The sequence below is a fragment of the Poecile atricapillus genome, chromosome 3, assembly GCF_030490865.1.
Source record: "Poecile atricapillus isolate bPoeAtr1 chromosome 3, bPoeAtr1.hap1, whole genome shotgun sequence".
Lineage (NCBI taxonomy): Eukaryota > Metazoa > Chordata > Aves > Passeriformes > Paridae > Poecile > Poecile atricapillus.
Window position 1 is genome coordinate 31,042,398 of NC_081251.1, and position 18,542 is coordinate 31,060,939.

The 18,542-nt window shown below is 37.6% G+C and overlaps 1 protein-coding gene across 1 annotated transcript in view; it reads left to right on the top strand.

Moving 5' to 3' along the window:
• The window catches only part of CD109 (CD109 molecule), a 69,944-nt gene that overhangs the window by 14,749 nt on the left and 36,653 nt on the right, over positions 1-18,542 (top strand). Inside the window, exons 4-14 of the mRNA XM_058836581.1 lie at positions 2,952-3,182; positions 3,326-3,451; positions 9,108-9,147; positions 9,627-9,711; positions 11,734-11,830; positions 12,860-12,995; positions 13,845-13,954; positions 15,688-15,927; positions 16,639-16,740; positions 16,831-16,893; positions 18,291-18,467. Of these exons, the coding sequence (XP_058692564.1) occupies positions 2,952-3,182; positions 3,326-3,451; positions 9,108-9,147; positions 9,627-9,711; positions 11,734-11,830; positions 12,860-12,995; positions 13,845-13,954; positions 15,688-15,927; positions 16,639-16,740; positions 16,831-16,893; positions 18,291-18,467 (1,407 nt within the window). The remainder of the gene's footprint in view (positions 1-2,951; positions 3,183-3,325; positions 3,452-9,107; positions 9,148-9,626; positions 9,712-11,733; positions 11,831-12,859; positions 12,996-13,844; positions 13,955-15,687; positions 15,928-16,638; positions 16,741-16,830; positions 16,894-18,290; positions 18,468-18,542) is intronic.

Here is an 18,542-nt window from a genome sequence, read left to right on the forward strand (position 1 = left end):
TGCATCTGTATGAATTATACATTAGTAAACATAGAAAATTCTGTTCATTTAAAAAAAAATTAAATTAACAAGTTCGTAAATATAATCTGGCCATTAAAATGGTCTTAAAATGTTCAAGCACCTAAAACTAGGCAGGGCACTTTCCTCCTTCTCTCACTGCTATCTGAAGTGATGCAAACTGATTAATTTTTTAACTGCAAGATTTTCTGTTAATTTGTGTAGCCACACTTAGGTTTTGTCTAAAGTATAATTTGCTGGTAGCAGAAGGTAGGTAATGAGTTTCTGGATTCAGCCTCATCTTTTCCAGAGGAAACAGTGGCTGCTTTGTCCGAGGTACTTGTGATGGTGGTTGGTGTAGTCAGAAGTACATGAGATGGCCTTTTTCTCTCTTGTGTTAGGACTGCCAAAATGGGGATAGTAATTCCATTCATTTGGGATGTTTTGACTAAGATAAAATATTTTCATAGCAAGTTCCTCCTACTTAGTGTTAAAAGCTGCCTTGATCATATTTGGGTTGAGAAACAGCCCTTTAGAGAAGGAGCTGGTGGGGCTGAGGTAGTCACTGTTACTGTAGCAATTGTGGAAAATGTTGTATTAGTGGAGTTTCTGGTAGCATAGGTGTATGAAACAGAAGGTGGGTTACATTGCAGCTGTCCTAATACACTGCCATGGCAATACAAACCTCATTACCTCTGACCTTTTACATCAAGAAAGGCAGTTTTGTCACCATGTTTTGGGAAGGGAAGATCTTTTGAAATATAACAAGTATTAAAATCTAGGGAGGAGCTCAACTCTATCCAACATAATTTGTGGTAGGAAAGGGATACAGGAAAATAGATGAGGTCTCTAAATGGCATTTACAGAACATTTACATTTTTAAAGAAGAAACTGAAGAAATTAACATTGCAGGCATGTTAAAATAGTGCTGTAAGAGTATGTTCACTACAATGATGAAACAAATCAAAATTGTTTTCCCTCACTTTGATTTTGAATTATTATGTCCTGGACTTATCCCATTTTGATTTTGAATGTGTTTTGGACTTCATGTAGCAAATCCCATCAGCTTTTTAGGGATTACAACTCCTTTAAGAAATAGTAATATTCATAAATGGATATTTGACGTAATAATAAGGTAGTATTTGACAGATGCAGTAGCGAAGGCTGTCCCTCTTATTTCAGATATTACAGAATACTTGGCGTGGAATTTAGAGGGTGTTGAAATATGTGAATCATATGTTCTTGGCAATGTGTGTACAAAAACCTTTAGCTGAAGAAAATGCAAAATCAGTTTCAGTGTGGAACTTTGCATCTAAAATTTAATTCTATAAATCCAGATTTTAAAGGGGGGACCTCTTCTTCCCATGTCATCATAAGCCTGTTTATGGGTGGAAAAGAGCCTTTTTATTTTTCCCCCTTGATTTTTTTTTTTCCTGGCTTGTTTTTTAAAACAGAAAGTCAACAGAGAGGGATGGAATTGTCGTTGGTTCCTCTTTATAGGTAAACACACAGAGAAGGAAAGGTATTCTCTACAGACATTTGCATCTACCACATTTGTCACCCAGTGACATTTTCCCATGTTTGTGAATCCCTGTACCTCACTCTGCGCTGTTAAAATGAGCTGTGACAGCAGTACAGCCTTTCTTTATAGCACTTGGTAGGATACTTTTGAAGTGCTGTGCCTGGTGAGTTAACAGCTGTAATTTTCATTACAGTGCAAGAGGAATGCTTCAGTTCCATATGTTATGCTGAAAAATGCAAGCCTGTCTGCTTTAGTTGTCTTAACTTCAGAGGTTTTACTCCAGATTTACAGTTTTAACTCCAAGCAGAAGCATGTGACTCTTAAGCTTTTCAGCAGGGCTGCTTGTTGGAATGAACTGTGTGCAGTGTTAAAACCCTTCTCCTTCTTCAAAGAGACATTCTGGTAGTACAGAAGCCAGCATCTGGGCTGGGATGTCCCTGTGGAGAGTGGTTGACTGTGAAGGCTCTGCTCAAGTAAAATTCCGGAGTGCTGCAGCATCTCTGCTTTAAGCCTTTCAACCCCTGTGACTGGGATTCCTCCCAGCTAACTTTAGGAAATGAAGTGATGCATCTGAATTATGAGCTCTAGATTTCCTCTGTGCACTGGAAAGACATAGGGAGAGAGAGAGAAGAAACCTGTGCATGATTACTCTGATCTTATGTGGTCTGAATTTCCTTCCCAGTGCTATCTTGTCTCTTCTGCCAGCACTAAAGGGGACTTCAATGTCTATCCAAAATAAGTTAACCATATAAAATTTATGTTCCTTTGTTTCTTAATATTTTTGGAAGAACAATTATTTTACTTTCTAAATGAGTCAGTATGTGCTGTAATTATGAATTATGAAAGTGAAATGAGCAAAGTCATTGAGGTTCCTATTGAAAAGCAGTGCCTCACCACCTCATGAGAAATAAATTCTGCATTTGATTTTTCTACCCTGTAGGACATAAAGCTAAAGACTGTAAAAAAAGAAGTGCAAAGTTCTCTTACTGTCCTGCTCATCTTGCTTTCACATACCTTCTTCAGATATTTAATTTTTGGAAAATTTATTAGCAAAAAGTGATGAAGAAAAATATTAGCCCATTATATCAAACCAAAGAAATGTGTAAATAATTGAAAAGAGAGAGCACAATCTATGTATATATAAGACTGTGAATCGTATATGAATGCATAGATACTTATATTGTTGAAAACCTGATTACTACTTAAAATTAGATGGAAATGTGTTGAAAAGATGCTTCTGATAAGACACTTTCTGGTAATTGTTGAAATAACACATTAAAGCCATGAATAAAATCCCCTTTCTCTTTTTGAGAATTTACATAAGTTGACAAGTTCAGGTATATATTACTTCTTTATGTCAAATGTTTTTGAAATAATAGTGTCTTCAAGAATATTTTGGGTACCTAACAGAGAGTCACTATTTCTTTTTAAGCTGCCTCTGAACAGTGCTTCTGGGAATTATGAATTACTGGTGGAGGGCCGTGCTGATGGCCGGCTCATCTTCTCTAACCGTACCAGCCTGATGTACGTGTCAAAGAGCACCTCTGTATTCATCCAGACTGATAAAGCCATGTATAAACCAGGACAAGATGTGCTCTTCCGGATTGTCACTGTCTATCCTGATCTTAAACCTTACAAAGTGTCTCTGAATATCTATATCCGAGTAAGTATCCACAGGAACATAGTTAGGTGTTCGAATGTGTCATGTGTTCCAAATTTGTGACAAATAAAGATTGTATGTATAGCTACCTAAATCTTGCTGGCAAGGCCACTCACATTTAACATGCAGCTTGACTTTTCTCCTAGGATCCTCGGAAGAAGTTGATTCAGCAGTGGTTGATGGAGGAGGGTGATTTGGGTGTAGTTTCCAAAAAATTTCAGTTATCAATGAACCCTCCACTAGGAGACTGGTCCATAGAGGTGGAAGTGAACGTGAGTATTAACGCTGCCAAATCACAGAGAGATTTATTTCTTCTGCTAGATGTGTATAAAATTATGTTTGTGTTGCTGAAACCAATTGTAAACATGGATCATGAGATGAGCAAATCCTTCTCTCATGTCAAATATTGCGCAAAGATACAAGATCAAGTACTATGCAAAGGTAATATGCAAACCTCACAAGATTTTCCTTAGTGTATGGTTTTGTAGGGAAGGACAAAACCCCACATACATACTTTATCCTACGTTCTGTGTTTTAATTCCACAATAAAAATGGTATTAAAAAAGTGAGGAGTTGTAATATTAATATAAAAAAAAAATCTCACGGAATAGAGTGTTTTTCTTTTTAAGTGAAATGCCCTTACATTTATTTTGCAAGCAGATACACAGAAATTTGTTGTACCATGCTGTGCAGCCAGTCACTGTCTCAAGGGTTGAGGAACCAAGACTATTTACAGATTTTTGCCTGGCTTTAGGTGTGTTTCAGCAGCTCACAATGACTGATGAGTTGCTGAGGAAAAAATAACTTTGTAAAATAGAAAGGATGACTAGTAATACAGAACTATTGCAAAACAAAACTGGAAGAGTCTGTGTTGCATGTTGCTATTGGTAGTAGTTCTCTCAGGCCAATCCTTGAAGCTGTCACCCTCCTCATGCACCATGGAACATGTTTCAAAAATAGCTGGAGGTTTAGTTGCTCAAAACTCTGTGTGTCAGGGTTATTCAGCCTGCTTTTAAATACCTATAATTTGGGAACTGCATTTCCTATTTGGCTTGCAGTGGCTGTTCAGAGACTTTTAGCAAGTATAAACAGGACTACTTAATGTTACCTAGTGAGGGAAATGGTGGGTAGAAAGGAGAAAAACTCACGTGATCACGTATTACTTGGGAGTAACAGATGTTTGATAGATTTCTATAGGCTTAAGTGAGGGTGGTGCTCCAGTGAGTGTCAGTGGATTTTTCAAACACTTTGTCATGTGGGTGTGGAGTTGTTGCTGTTGTCTGTGATGGGAAAAATGTATTAAGTTGTTTCTGTGCTCCTCCCTGTGCTCTGCCACTCCTTCCCATCCCCTGCCTGCTATTCAGTAGCCTCTCAGTTGCGCTGAAGCAGCTGTAGTCAGGCTGAGATCTAAAGTGCAGTGGGGAAGTGACCCAAACTGAAAAGCACCTGAATGTTTTTCTTTGCCTAGACCAGAACAGTTCACTGATCCAGCTGACAAGCCATCCCCAATCACAGCTATTGTAGGTGTTTTTCAGCAGTTGGGGAAGTGTGGCTCAGACATGGAAACAAAGGCTTGTGGAAGTGGTGGGCTCCTTCAACAGCTCACATGCCAAGTTTGGGCTTTCTGCAAAGGCTTGAGTAATGCTGAAATTAGGAGATAATTAATGAAGGAATTGTAGCAGCTGTTTTCAGGATCTGAATGAATGCCACTCCCTTCTGAAATGAAACCAAAAAGAAAAAAAAAAATTAAGGTTGAAAGCAAAATGTCTTGTAAATTCATCTGGGCTAATGAAACTGCTGCGAGACAAGTGAAGTGAAACCTTAATATAGTTGATGGTATTCTAAATTTTAGCCAAGCTACAGAAGGTTAATGATCTTGGAAAATATATGTCAGAGTGAGAGTGTCTCTCAAGTCATGAGTAACAAGGAGAAAGTAAATAGAGAACTTTTTGTTCCTGTCTATTTCAACATATAGCTAAAGGGCATTAGGTAAAGGAGGCAAAGAAAGAGTGATTTCAAAATGACTAAAACATCATAACTGAACTGCAGAACACAGCACTAGCAGCTATTGTGAATACCAAAAATTTAGATGGGATCAAAAAGACAGATTCAAAGTACACTCCATTGAGAAGTGATAGTTAAAAAGGCCTTAGGTGTCAGCTCAAGACACCTTGCAGAATAAAGGAAAAGAACTTTTTTAATGGGAAGCTCTAATTTATTCTCTGGGTTGCAAGGGAGTTTATGTTGTGAAACGCAAGATGGTGTTGGATGGGATTCAGTTTGAACATTAAGGTGTGTAGGAGGCTCTGTGTTGGTGATATAGCTGAGATTTAGTTGGTGTTCAGTGGAAGCTAGTGAGTGATCTCTCCTAGTGGATGTTTCTAGCTATTAGCTGGATAGTCCTCTCTCTTCTGCAGTAGCTCTGCTGTTCAAGGAAGGTGTAAGTTTTATTGTGTTATGTATAAAGTTGCATAGATTTGCCACTCTTCCTGATAGCAGAGGTCACTGAGAACTTAGATTTACTGCTAAGGAAGACTTAGTATATGACTGGGATTTTTAATAGGTATGTCTTCCTATCCTTAACTAGTACTGCCAGCTCTGGCTCTGCATGGCATCCAGCGCAGCTTATGGATCTGTTGAGGCTTTAGGAACGTCTTCATATGGCAAACCGGACTGATCTATGCATGACTTACTTATCCTGATTCCATGACCTGGACCTTCTTGTTAAATAGCCAGCCTTTCTTCTCAGTTTCTCTCTTGTCTTTAAAGAATTGTTAAATGATTAAATAACATTTCCCTTCTTATGATTAAGATCAGTTTCCAAGTGTATTGAGTCTTGATTTTTGGAAATGCTGCCTCTGAATTCTGTTTTAAATCAGTCTTTGGCTGCTTGCTGCTGTTAAACATCCTGTAGTATTTTTAATAAAAGTTCAGGTGTTAGTACAGCTGTTCCAGGAAAACTCAAGACAGAGTAATTACAGTCTGGTTTCCAAGTCTCTACCTTGTATTTTAGTTGGATATCTTATATTTCCTGTTGCTGAAAGACTTGTAGTTGCTGAGTTTTAGTAGCATGCACCTCCAACCATGTTTTTTCTAGTTAAACTGCATTTTGCCATCTAATTTATGGAAGTTGTTATGTATAAATTTATCATCAAATATTGAAGAGTAGTAATGTTTCAGGTGCAACAAGGGCTTTCCAAAATATTAAGAGTATTACATTATTTTTAAAAGCTTCAGCTATAAAGCAAGCTTCCAGAATCAACTGGGAATGATTATATACAAGTTGAATTTTTTTAGCTTTTGAGATTTAGTATCTGTTGCAGTGTATCCACAGTGAATTCTGTCATGTTTTACTGCTAGATCAGTTATGGATTTCACATTTGATGTGGTAAGTTTAATGTTGTATATATAATTGATTAAAAAATGTGTCACACTTCAGAATCAGACCGTACATAAAGCCTTTGGCATTGCCTGAGTATTCAGTAGTTTGCAAATGTGCACAGATATTCAGTCAGGATCTGCTTGTGTAAATAGTGGGAGTCTGATTAGTTTCTGGAGACTGCGCTATTGAATCTGAACAGAATTTCATTTTGGAGTTTGTTTCTTGCATGTGAAAGCAAAGCATGGATGTGATCATGAAGTGCTCTGTTCTGTCTAGACAAAAATCTGTTTTATTTAGCTGCAAAGCCAAGGCGGAAGAGTGCTCCTGACAGGGCGTGTGAGACAATGAGGTAGCCCCAGGAATGCAGCTGCTGCCAGCACTGCACTTTTCCAGGGCAAAGCCCTGGACCACACCCAGAGTCTTTCCCTTGCTCTAACAGCGATGCATTTCAGTGTCAGAAACAAATAAGAAAATGGACCCAGACCAGATTAATTTCAGGGACTTTCAGAAGTCCCTGAAGGAGAAAAAAAAATTTGTGGGGAGCAGCTCCTGTGACCTCACTTTTGTTGGATCAGACCCAATGAGTTAAAGAAGTTCATCGCAGCAGAGCAGAATCTAGACTGTAGTTGTTAGGGATTTTTGGATGTCAGGATGCACAGCATATAAGGCTGCCCTGCAGAAGAGCTCAGCCTCATCATCCCAGAACACTTATGTGGATCCCTTTTTGGCACTGTTTTTTTTTACTCTGTGTGATTGGCACAGAATGCAATAGGTGTTCTGCAGTTTAAGAAATGCTGATTTAGAGCAAAATGTTGTTCATCCAGAAGAGTGAGTGTACTTAAGAAGCTGGAAAAGACATGGAACACAAAACCTGTACTAGAATATAGCAGCTCTGGAAAAAATAGAATTGGCATGGTGTTGTTTTCCTGTCTTAAAGAAAACCCCTAAAAATCTCTCTTGGGTTATGCATATATAACTAACTGACTAACTGCTTGTCTCAAAAGCCACTATACCTAGAAACTGGTTTAACAACTTCCACTTTAGTATATTTGAACAATATTTGCCAGAGACAGCCTTGCCCTGATGAACTAAAATGATAGATTGGTTGAAGTGCTGTTACTTGTCCTACTTCAGACCAGCTTGTCTAAAAAATGTTAGTGGAAAATCTAGCTTGGTATTCACATCATCAAGATGACCAGGTGGGGCCTTTGCCTTTCCCTTAACTACGAAGCACAGCTTGATTTCTGTCACAAAACACATTTTAGAGAGGATGAAACCAGGAGTACTAGTCTCACTGTTTTCTACTACTTACAGCTATCTTAGTTTTTAATTGTACTTTAATTTTTAATTTTTTTTTAAATTTTTACTTTAAAGATAATGGGAAACAATATTTTATTTTCAAGGGAGATGCTTTTTAACGTGCTACCGGTAACATTTTGTTTGGAGTTTGCTTTATGGCAAGGGTCACATATATACTTAGTATTGGAAATAAAAGCTGTACAGGGAACAAGATGTGAGATGAATTTACTACAGGTAATTTCCCTAAGATAATGTTCCTAAGACTACATGATAGGAATCTGATTGTGGACTGATTTATGCATGTCAGTACTGTAGCATTTTGTGTTGCAAATAATGTGATTTGCACAAATGTGGAAATAGCTGATTCTGAATGTATATTTTTAAACCTAGGAATATAAATATGGCAGTTATTTTGGTTATCAGTGACTTAATCATCAAATTAGCAGCAATCTGATTTTTACTTTGATAGGAGTATTTTGCTAGGAAGCGTGCAAATACAGATTATATAAAAGGCTTTGTTTGAGATGCTAAACTTGCAAAGTTGCTGATCAGGTAACAAAAATTTATAATTGATTCAAGTTTAGGTCCTGGTCCTAGGGTTTTTACCATAATAGTTCTCAGTTTATCCTCTCTTGCTACAAACAGTCATTCCTATCTGATACATCTTGATGCCACCTGACAATTGGTTATCCATATTCACTCTTCTTTTCCCTCTGGAAGAAAATCAGGAAATAAGTGAAAAATTTAGAAAAATGGGAAAATAAAAGACAGCACAAGTAACAGCACATTATGTAATTTTTAAAAGTTCTTTCCTTGATTATAAGTAACAAATAGCTGAGATGAGAACATACAACACAAGGGTATCTCTCCCTAAGTAAGCGTGGCTGTAGAGTGTAACAAAACTGCAGCCACCTTTTGAGTAAATGTAGAATCATAGCTCAGGTATTCTATTTCTTTAGTGCAGAAACCAGGCATATGTAGATGTCTGCAGACTGGAAGCTGTACAAGTTGTACATGGTAAATACTTACAATCTGCTTCACATGAACTTCTGTGTCCTTCTGTTTTGCAAATACATACTACTGGTCTCTCCAGGAGCTGATAGGGATTGAGCCGTGATTTAAAATAACACCATGTCAGAAATTGTAGTTTGACTTGCATATGGGTGGGATTTGGCCAAGAAGATATGTTAAACTTACAAATCTAACCACAACTGTATGTATTTTCTCATATTATTTTTTTCCAATAGGGTCAAGTTCATTATCAAAGATTTCAAGTGATGGAATATGGTAAGTATTATTTAAGGGCATTTAGTAGTGACCAAAATCAGTAGTGATTCTCCATTAATTTATACTAGCTTCCCTTGTCTGGTGTGAACATTTTAAATACTCACAGAAATTTTAATTTCCAAATTTTTGGCTTCTCTGATACTGACAAAAAATACCATCTTATCAGCTGCCCTGTTATTCTTTGGTGGTTTTAATGATCCCAAAATATCTGCATAGTATCTGATTGTGAAGCTTGCTGATTCTGTAAAGGCGGAATAAGCTAAATGTTTTATATTTCAGACTTACAGGCTTATATGCAGGCTGTTTTTGTGATGCTTTCTTCTCCTTTCTACAAAAAGTTGTAGTCTGGGGATTGGGTTAAAAATACATTTTACCTAGGAAAATAGTAGTCTTTATCAAATTACATGTTCTACCCTTGTTACTTAAAAAAATAAATATTCCTTCAGTGAATTTAACGCTTCTTGTAATTTTGTTTTTAGTTTTACCAAAATTTGATGTCATGATAACAACACCCTTATACTACGCTTTGAGAGATGAAGATGTAACTGGTGTTGTCTCTGCAAAGTAAGTAAATCACTGATACTGTTGTCACCCTTACTCTTAAGAAACTTACTGTGGGTATCTAAATGTCAAAGTGAAAACTTATATTTAGAATGCTAATAAAGTCCCATCTATTCAAAATTAGTTGGCTAGTATCCATTTCTAGTTATTGGATTTTGTTGTAACAAGGTTCAGTAGATCTTCAGACTTCTAGTAAATTCTTTAGGTCTGGCAATCTTACTTGTAGACAATAGCTATACATTTTCAGCTACCTTATTTGAAAATTTCCTCAGTTTCTTGCTTGTAATATGTATTAAATATCTAGACAAAAATTTGCTGTGCATTAATCTCAAATATGAATTAATTTAATTTTTGAAGATGAGGGTCAGATCCTGATGGATCCATCCAAGACGACTGAAATAAAGGGTATTTCGTAGGTTATTTAATGCCTTATAATGAATACTTTCTGAAAAAGTAGTCCATTTCTAAGGGAAATGCAGAAATGATTGTTTAGCAAGCTGCTTAAATTAAATGTTTGGACTTTGAGAAAATACTTTATTCCATGGAGTCCATGCACCCTGATATTATAAACTATCAATGCTAGGTTGGATGGGGCCCTGAGCAGCCTGATCTGGTGGGTGTCATCCCTGTATTTGGCAAGGGGGTTAGAACTATATGACCTTTAAGATTCTCCCATCTCAAACCATTCTATGATTCTGTGAATATCATAAGGGGCAATTTAAATAAAGTTCTTGTTTCCCCACCCACCAATTCTGCTTTGTGTTTGGAATCCATTATGTGCCAGCTAATACTTGGTTTCGTAAGTTGTTTTAGTCTTCCACAGGATACTTGACTGTTTCATTTGGTATACTCATAAGGTGTTTGAAAGTGTACTTGTCTGCTGTAATAAATTCGTATTTAGACACCAGTGAACCATCTGAGATTGAATCCCAGCAGTGACAAAGTTTTACTGATACATCATAATTATTTATAGAGAATGACTTCATTCCTGGTGACTGTTTTTATAGACATAATGTCTCTTTATACAAAGAGATTATATTCCACTTACACTTGTAGATGTCGTGAAACTCTTTTTCTTCTCTGGGGTGTTTTTAGATCAAGTTAAGTACAGGGATGCCGCCCAATGGCAGTATCATTTCAAAGTTAATGGCAGCTTATTACTGTATTTAGGTCTGCTTAGAAAGACTGAGTTCAAATACAAGACTGTTGAGTTATTCCCATATCTACGCTGCTTGATTTTTCTTTCCATCTGCTTTTCAGCTTTGATATTACTTCAGTGGCTGTATAATGATTTAAAGTACTTTAAAATTATCACACCTGCATGTATGCTGAGGACCAGAATGATTTTAGGTGTCCTGTCTGTCCCCATGTCATTCCTCCCCACATTCATTTCTCTGTCTCAATCTGATGCATCATGGCTTCTCTTAAATATGATTTGGAAACATTTACACAAAATTATGTTATTTCTGCTTAGTGACTGCAAGGTTATACTGTCATCTAAGAAGGGAGTATGTTACAGTTTTCACATTTGCCACAGCTGGACATTGTTTGCAATGATTTCTGGACACTTGTGATTATTAAATAAGTAGTAATAATTATTAACAAATATCTGGAGATATGTCATTTTGTGTTAGCAGTATTTGGTAAGCAAAATTCTTACACTTCCCACATCCTGTTTTGCCTCTACTGCATATTAGTTATGATACTACATCAGTGTTCTGTTCAGTAACTTGCTTTCAGCTTTTAGCTTAGCACAGTTAACTTTTGTACATCATACAGCCCATAATAATTTTAATAGGTTTGTAGAACTTGTGTAATGGAAAGAGCAGCACTGTGTATCTTCTCCAGGTTTTGGGCTTCCAGCTTTAATGTTGATAAACTGGTGTCAGTATGGCAACCTCCATGTTTCAAAGTAGAAATGTTTGAAGCCAGAGAATAGTACTTTGGTAGGATCTTTTGCCTTGGGAGGTCTTCAGGACCCCAAGTCCTGGAGGATGGTGTTTCACTTTGCCTGATGTGTTTCAGGTACACATATGGAAAGCCAGTAAAGGGAACTGTAACAATCACTTGCCTTTCTGTTTCTTACTGGACAAACAAGAGAAATATAACAACAACAATGGAGGTGAGTCATCTCTTAGTAGTTTCTTTAACCACTGTCCTGTTGTGGGTTAAATGACGCTTGGAATCATTCCTGAATGCAGAATTCAGCTGGAGAGTGTTAAACTCTTCAATTTACAGCCTAAAGCATCTATATTCAGACTGCTTGTTGGGAACAAGACTTGCCACCCGTGCTCCCTTTACTTGTGCCTGGCACTTATTTTGGAGAGTACCAATTGACCCACGTAGAAAAATTTTCCAGGAGCTGCATAGGTGCTGGAGGACCCATGCTCAGGAATGTCCTCTGGCCCTCTGTCTGGCCCTGCACACTGAGCTCTGTGTCACAAGGCCGGAGGAGAACACTCCAGTTGTCTAGGTGAATCTCTAGCATGGTAGAAACCAAAACATTCTGCCTACTAATTGGCAGCAATTACATTTGAGCTATTGCACTAATTGTAACCTGAAGCATGAAATTTAAAAAGACACACAGTTTCAGTCTGAAGGCTTAAAAGAGGCAATAGATTCATTGCATTCTCTTTGCAAAATCAGATATTTTACTTTTGAGATGTGGACTGTATTAAAAAAGGTTAAATTTTTGCTTCATGAAGTGACACTGATTTTCTGTTTGCTTACTTCTGCCACTTCAGTGCCTTCAGCAGCACTTAGTCTACAGAAAATCTGAGCTCAGATGTTGAATAGGGTATACCCCTCTCCTCAGCAGGAACTTGTTAATTGTATTTTCCTGTAAAGTGCTTAGGTACCACTGCTCTAGCCATGTGGAAGTGGATAATTCCAGAAATTAGGAAAAAAAGAAAAGGAACTTTTTCCATAAAGCTTTGTTGCCTCCAAAAAAGTAGTGAACTTCTACTGGATTTAATAAAAATGGTTGATGACAGCAAAAAAATAAGGGGTCAGCGTTCAAAATTTTCTGGTGTTCACCCTCCAAAACTTGTATATGGAGGGAGCTAGAGGACTTAACCAGAACTAATCTACTGTAGACAGAAAGGTGTCCTTGGCTTTTCTGGCTCAACACTTATTTTTTCCTACATTGCAGATAAATGGATCTGTGAATGTGACCTGTAACAAACTAATGTTGCAAAACTTGAATGCTGAGCAATCGTGGCACCACGGTGACAGCGATTACACAGAGCCGATAGAAATGATTGCGGTGGTGACTGAGTCACTCACAGGTATGTGGCTGTGTGAGGTCTGACAGAAATCCAGAGTGCCCTACTGCTTTGTGGAAGAGGTTGGAGCTCTAGAAAATTGTCTTGTACTGATGTCAGCACAAACCATCCACATCCAAATATATTATCTGAAATTTAGTAGTTTAACCAACTGTTAACTTGGTTGAATAGAGTTCTATGCTAAATGATTTATTAAATAACCAAGAAACACATTCTGATAGGAGCTTAAAGTCAGTGACTGGTCATTTTTTGACAAGCAAAGCAGGCATAAAGAATTGCTAGCATTAGCCTGAATTTTGCAAACTTAACTTTAATCATAAATTTACCTGACATTGTGTATTTGTAAGCCACGTTAGTAGAAAGAGTTGCCTGGTCCTAGGCTGTCCACAGTCTAGCCTCTTCTAGATGGACTGATTTGCAAACTGAGAGTTTTTTGTGAGATTGTGTTCCACTGCACATTAGAAAAAAAAAATTAACAAAATCATGTGTACAAAATTTGTGTCTGTCCCAGAAACTAGGTTTAATTGTGTAATTACAGACTTTCTGTAGAAACTCTGGAAGGTGAAGCTGGCTGATTTGGGATTTAAAAAGTTCCTTCCTTGTGTCATTCTGACATAGTCTGTGTGAGTTGAGCCCTGTGTGGTATATCTTATATTTAATTGTGGCAGGCAGTACCAGTATATATACTACCTTTGTACTGATGCTCAGCTAGAAGGATGGAGCATGATAAGAGTGGAAGTGGTGAAAAATACGACAGAATTATTTCAAAGTCACGGGCAGTAAATTGTATTGCTGCTAAAGTACTATATGTGTTAAATGAATATCGTCTAAACACATACAATTATTCAACAGGTGTCTCCCAAAATTCAAGTACCATCATATTTCCAAAGCAAAGTGACTATTTTATTGAATTTCTGGACTACTCTAGAGTTATAAAGCCATCTCTGAACTTCATAGCTACTGTAAGTTATTTTGTTTGATTATCATCTATGGATAAACTAGTGTGATTTTTCCTCTATGCTTAGATAACAAAGTTTGCCTTGGATTTTTATGTTTAATATACATATTTATTTTCACATTCCCTCCTTTTTTTTCATAATACATATCAGCAAATACTAAACTTGGAGGCATTTGTTCTAGAAAAGAGTACAGTGGGAATGCTGTAGTCTTGGCAGGATATATTTGTGTATAGTTTGTCATCATTCTAATGGAAGAGAAATCTTTACTGGCTTGTTTTTTTGACTGTGCTTTGAAACAACAGATTAGTTATTAAGTTTCAAACCTCTTTATAGGATTTGTATATCTAACTGTATATAAATACATATATATACATAGACAAATATATACTTTATATGGTGAATTTGTATATTTAAGCAGCTTTTACATAATTCAATTATAATTCATCAAACCACATTGCTTTCAAGTGAGTGTTGTTTCTGCCTTTTGTCTGTCCTGTCTTTTTCATGCCAGCTACAGTCCACTCTTAGACATATTTCATGTTCTTCATTCTGTCCCTCAACTGCATTTCTCTCAACAGTATTTCTACATTTTTCAGTGGTGGCATATTGTATCACTGCATTTTGGTTGAAAAGGGGAATCAATTTTTGGGCCTTTACTGTATAGAAATGAGACCTAAGTAGCAGTGATTTAGCCTGAGTATACTCTTCCAGAGGAGATTGGCTCAAGATGTAGCTTTATGCTAACCTGATCATTTTGGCTTTTGCTTTTTGTGCTTTTCATTTTCTTTGCCTGCATCCCAGTTTGAATCCACCTGTTTTTTTCTTATCTTCTAAGATGAACTGGGTGAGAGATAGCTGAGGCATCTGGCAATTCTTGCAGCTGGCAGACAGGAAGGTTATAGTCCAGTTATGATCCCAAAGAAGTGTGAATGAATACCTGCTACTGTTACTAAAAAGTGGAGATCTTACATGAAGAGTATATGCTCTTCAGAGAGAGAACAGGAAAATAATGGCTGAGGAGGAGAGGTAATGCAGTGACATCTATGGACAAAGAAAGGGAAACATTAGTTCTGTGCTTTTCAATATAAAAGCTGATTTTTTTGGTGGTGTATAATGCAGAATAAGAATGATTTTACTGGATGAAAATCTGCTTGAATGTGGGCATAAATGTTGTAAGTTGTAGTGCTGATTGACATACGATGGAGTGAAGAAGTTGCACACTGTCAATTTTGGGCCTGGTTTCAGTCTTCAACTCATTTGATGAATTCATAAACACATCTGACTCAGAACCATCTCTGTTCATCTGACTTATTTGCCCACATGATGTAAATGTTGGGTTGCCCTTTCTTGTGGTGGTGAAATGCAAGTGAAAAAATTAAGTGTTCAGACTGTAGGTAGGATATGTATAGTTTAGCTGAGACATAAACATTTACAACTAGAAGAGTAATTGGGAGAGCTGAAATGCAACATGTCTCCTTTCAGTTCCATCTACTTTGCTTTTACTCTTTTTTTATTCCCTGGAGTTATGAATAATTTGGTTCTTGCCTGACATTCCTACTTGCAGTGCTTATGAGGGAACAGAAATAAAGCTATTGATGTCTGAGAAATCTGAGGATGCATTTATTTTTTTTGATATAATGTGAGTGCAAATATATTGTTACATGCTATGTGTTGTGCATATTTTAGCTTTACCCTGTTTGATGGGTTTGATGAGTGTTTTCTTTATTTTTGTTTAGCTAAAGGTGTCTCGTTCTGATAGCAACCAGCTGACAGCTGAAGAGAGGCAGAATCTTGTAACAATCACTGCACAACAGTCAGACCTGCTTTTCCATCACTCTTCATTTTCTCACATGGAAAATGAGGCAACAGACGAGCGAAATCTGACAGTTCATGTCCTGAACTACACAGTTCCAGAAAATGGAGTAATTGATGTTGAATTTCCAATCCTGTCTGATACAAAAACTCTGAGAGTTCAGGTACTGCTTTGTAACATGTTGCTTTGGAGTGTTGATGCACTAAATTGTCGTTCTGATTAGGAACGGCTGGAAAGAACGACACGGACTCTCAAGGGAGTCAGAACAGGAGAATCTCTAGTTTATTGCTTCAGCCATGTTATATAGACTAGTTAGTGGAAAGTACAGAAAATAAACTCTTATTGGTTAGTAAATCACTACATCACCATCATTGGTCAGTGGTGTACACCACCTCCTGACTTTCTCCTGCAAGGAAAACAAGAGGACAGACAAACAGCACCTGGCAGTTGTTTTCTGTCTCTGAGGATTGTTTTGAAATCCTCCCATGAATTTCCCAGGCTAGCTTCTCAGGCAGGACTGAGAGGCCATGGGGCCTGCAGTTTCTGCAGCTCCCTGCAGCCTGCTCCAAAGCTAGCATCCATACTAAATTGCATGGGCTGGGATCAGTGATATGCTGTCCTGCTATCTGCAACAGCTGACATGACACCTATTGTTATTTTTGTTACTTCATGTTACAGCTGAAAAGAAAGTGAGAGATCCTGTCAAATGGGATTTAATAATTGCACCATGATATCAAAGGAAAAAAAACCCAGATACCCAAAGCATAAAGTGGACTTTTGCTAAGGCTACCATGCTCTTGTAAGCTGTACTACATAAATAAACATCACAGATTTTTCTGTTTTGTTAAGAGTTGTTTTTTGCACTGTCTCACAGGCAGAGTTCCTCAGCAGTAAGACCGACATAGGTGTTTATGATGTGTTCAGCTCCCCCAGTCAGACTTATCTCCAGGTTAAAACAAGGAGCCAGGATATAAAGGTACAGTCTGAGACAAAACTGGCCACGATAAAAACCAAGTTACTCATGGATTTTCCATACTCATCCATATGAATCATGTGCTTTTCTTAGGCTGGGAAGCCTTTTGAGCTGAGCATTGCAAGCAACAAGCCAGTGAGAGAGTATCACTATCTGGTAAGTTACAGGCTTTACATATGGGGACAATCCAAGATGACTTTTACCAACTTGAGAAATACTCCAGTGAGTGGAATGCGATTTGAAAGATTCAGCATTTTTTAATTGTGATTTCTGGAAGAGGAGGCTGAAAAACTTCCTTTCCACTAGGATGGTCCTTTTTGAAAGAGAATTCTATTTTTCTACCTGGGAGGAATGCCCCTGGCACTGTAAGGAAGTGCTTCTCTGATCTGGATGTTGGGTTATCTCTGCTCGCAGATGTGAGACAAGACGCAGCTGTGAGAGCAATACTGTTTCTGACTGTGCAGAGCTTCTGCAATGCGAGAAAGGACAAGGATGTCCCAGGAGCAGCCCAACTGTGGCTTTGTGTGCAGATGCAGATGGAAGCAGGGGCCTGGTAGAGCCCATATGCAGATTCAGTACTGGCAGGCTGAGCCTGTGGGTACAGGGTGAGAAGAGCTGCCTGCTAAGGAAACAGATGGTGCAGTGGACAGAGGGGTGTTGTTAACAAGGGAGATTCATAGAAAGCATATTAAAGTAAATGTCTTGTGTAGTGGCTTAATTGCTCAGCTGCTCTACTGTATCTTAAAGGATCAGAAAGATTTATTACATATACTATCCTAATTTTCCCATCCTGTCTTTAACACATAACTGTCTTGTTCAGTCAGCATCTTAGAGACCATGGTAGCTAGGATTCTTTTTTCTTTCATAAACTTTAATAGTAAACTGAATTAGGAAAACCATGTAAAATTTGGGTATTCATATGTATTTTCTATAATAGAAACGCTCTCTAGAAGGTTTAAAATAAATCAGGTCCATGTAGCCAAAGGCAGGGAACTGCCCTTCATCTCTCTGTCTTCTTTAGTAAGTGTATGATCTGGTAGGGACAAATCTAGAGTGAAAAAGTTGATGCTGTGGACATGAAATCTGGGTTTTTGGGATACCTTAGACTAGCCCTAATCTGATCTGTTAAAAGGAATGCCTGCTTTTAACTGGAGCACTTTCCTAGACCTGAGTTCATGCTTTCCATGAGGCAAAGTGTTCTAAGTAGGGGTGTTTTGGAGGTTTGCTTTTAAAAGTATATGCCTGATCCAAACTCACATGAGCCAACCCTATTACTGTTGTATTATGTTCTCATACCATACATGTGCCTTTGTAGTTCTTTACTTGTCCATTGTAATACAGGAATTGAAACAAAGAAAAAATATATTATTTAAATATTACATCAGCTACCGTGCCCACTTTCACAGAACTTGGACTACCAATTAGTAAAAATAATGATGAATCACAGACATCTGTGTGTCTCTTCTTTAGCACCTACTTGTAGAATAAATTGCTGAGCTTATGACATATTGAGGATACCAACAGTTTGAGTGTTTGATTTTATTCTCTTTCAGGTATTATCTAAGGAAGAAATTATGGCTTTTGGCACAAAGTCTACAAAAACATTCACTTTAACAGCAGAAAATTCCTGGGCTCCTTTGATATCTATACTTGTATTCTATGTAGATGAGCTTGGAGTGGTTGTAAATGATGCTCTCACTGTCCCCATCCAGCCTGCCTTGGATGACAAGGTAATTGTATTGAACTTGAGTGTGAGACCATGTTTCCGTCTGGTTTTCGTAAACAGTATTTTGGATCATAGTATT